This window comes from Zalophus californianus, chromosome 5 (genome assembly GCF_009762305.2).
Source record: "Zalophus californianus isolate mZalCal1 chromosome 5, mZalCal1.pri.v2, whole genome shotgun sequence".
Taxonomy (NCBI): Eukaryota; Metazoa; Chordata; class Mammalia; order Carnivora; family Otariidae; genus Zalophus; species Zalophus californianus.
In genome coordinates this window covers 48190186-48191990 of record NC_045599.1, presented here as the reverse complement: position 1 = coordinate 48191990, position 1805 = coordinate 48190186, and the positions used below count along the sequence as shown (strand labels likewise).

Below are 1805 nucleotides of genomic sequence, written 5' to 3'. Positions count from 1 at the left end.
TAGAAAAGCAAAGAAAATCTACAGATAGCTTAAAGTTTACCACACCAAAGGTAAACCAATTTAAAAAGTTAAGCACATTCTATATACCTGCAACAATTGAAAATATATTTTTAAAAATATACCATTCACATTAGCTACCACCTATACAAACACAACCACAATAACAACAAAATGAGGTACCTAGGTCGGAAAAAATCTGACAAAAGCTGTTCATGCCATTAATTGAGAAAATTAAAAATTTTACTGAAATGCAAAAGAGAGCTAAATAAATGGATAAGAAGATTAACATGTAAGATTCAACATCATAAAGATGTTTGTTCTTTCCAAATTATTGAAATTCCTCGAAAATTCCACAACAATTTTGTGTAGACATATCGGGTGGGATGGAAAAGTTGATTCAAAATTAATATGTAAAAATAAAAAGCCAATTCTAGCCAAAAAAACTTTTAAGGAAGAATAAAGAGCAGATATTACAAGATATTAAAATTATTTAAAAAATTAAGACACCGTATTTTTTAGAATAGAGATTGACAGACTAATTGAAGAGACTAGAGAGCCCAGCGCACTCGTCTGTATGGAAAACATGATGTATGATGGAGGAGACTATAAAACAGGGAAAGAAAGGATTGACCATTGAATAAATGGTATTATGTAATTGTGAACTCTTAGAGTAAAATTTGAAGCAGATTCCTACCTCACATGATATACTCAAAAGCCAAATCTAGGTGAATTGATGAATTAAATATGAAATTAGAAAAAATTGTTGACTCTTTATGAACTTAAGGTAGAAAAAGAGTTTTTAAGCAAAACACGAAATGCACAGAACAAAACCAGAAATACTCATTTACATTAAATTGAAAAATGTAAATTTATCAAAAGACACTTTTTTTTTTTTTAAACTCAACAATTTTTATTTTAACTCAGGTACTTCATAGAAACAGGAAATGTAGCAAATGGGTCAGGGTAGTATGAAAAATGTTTTAAAACCGCAGGTGTGTGCACATGGCTGTATTTACTTCGGGCACAGGCTCCCCCACATCAGCCACAGCAACTGCACTTGTCCGATGCGCCTTTGCAGATGCAGCCCTGGGCACACTTGGCACAGCCCGCGGGACAGCAGGAGCAGCAGCTCTTCTTGCAGGAGGTGCATTTGCACTCCTTGCATTTGCAGGAGCCGGCACACGTGCAGGAGCCACCGGTGGAGCAGGAGCAGTTGGGGTCCATTTCGAGCGAGTCGAGTTGAGGACGGAGGTCCAAAGCAGGCGACACGGAGAGACACGGCTGCCGGCTGGAGGCGTGGTCCAAAAGACACTTTTAAAAAGTGAAAATCTGAGCCAAAGTTTGGGAGAAAATATCTTCAATAATACAAATGACAAAAAAATTAATACCCATAATAGATATTGGACTTCAAATGTCAGTCAGTTAAAAAAAGACAACAAAGAATCCAGTTTAAAGGTAAGGAAAAACTATGATCCAATTATTCACAGCAAGGAAACATGAAACAACACTCAATCTTGATGAGGCAATGAAAACATACACATTTTTAGTGGCTGTATTAGTTTCCTTGGGCTGCTATAATAAAGTGCCACCAATTGGGTGACTTAAATCAACAGAAATGTATTGTTTCACAATTCCAGATGCAAGCCATCTGAAATGAAAGTGTTGGCACAGTATAAACTCTCTGATGAGGAGATTTGTTTGTTTCTGGTGATTGCCTGTGGTCCTTGGCATTACCTGGCAGTGTAACTCCAATTTCTGTCTCTGTCTTCACATGGTGTTTTTCCCTGTGTGTCTTCATAGAGTTC

The 1805-nt window shown here is 36.5% G+C and overlaps 1 protein-coding gene across 1 annotated transcript; it reads right to left on the bottom strand.

Moving 5' to 3' along the window:
- Window positions 1-883: 883 nt before the first annotated feature.
- LOC113929921 (metallothionein-1-like) lies at window positions 884-1317 on the bottom strand. Its single transcript, XM_035727823.1, has one exon. The coding sequence runs from the start codon at window positions 1222-1224 to the stop codon at window positions 1039-1041; it is 186 nt and encodes a 61-aa protein (XP_035583716.1). The 5' UTR covers window positions 1225-1317; the 3' UTR covers window positions 884-1038.
- Window positions 1318-1805: the final 488 nt, after the last annotated feature.

Coding starts and splice junctions, on each gene's coding strand:
- LOC113929921 (XM_035727823.1), bottom strand. CDS start 1,224: ATGGACCCCAACTGCTCCTGCTCCACCGGTGGCTCCTGCACGTGTGCC.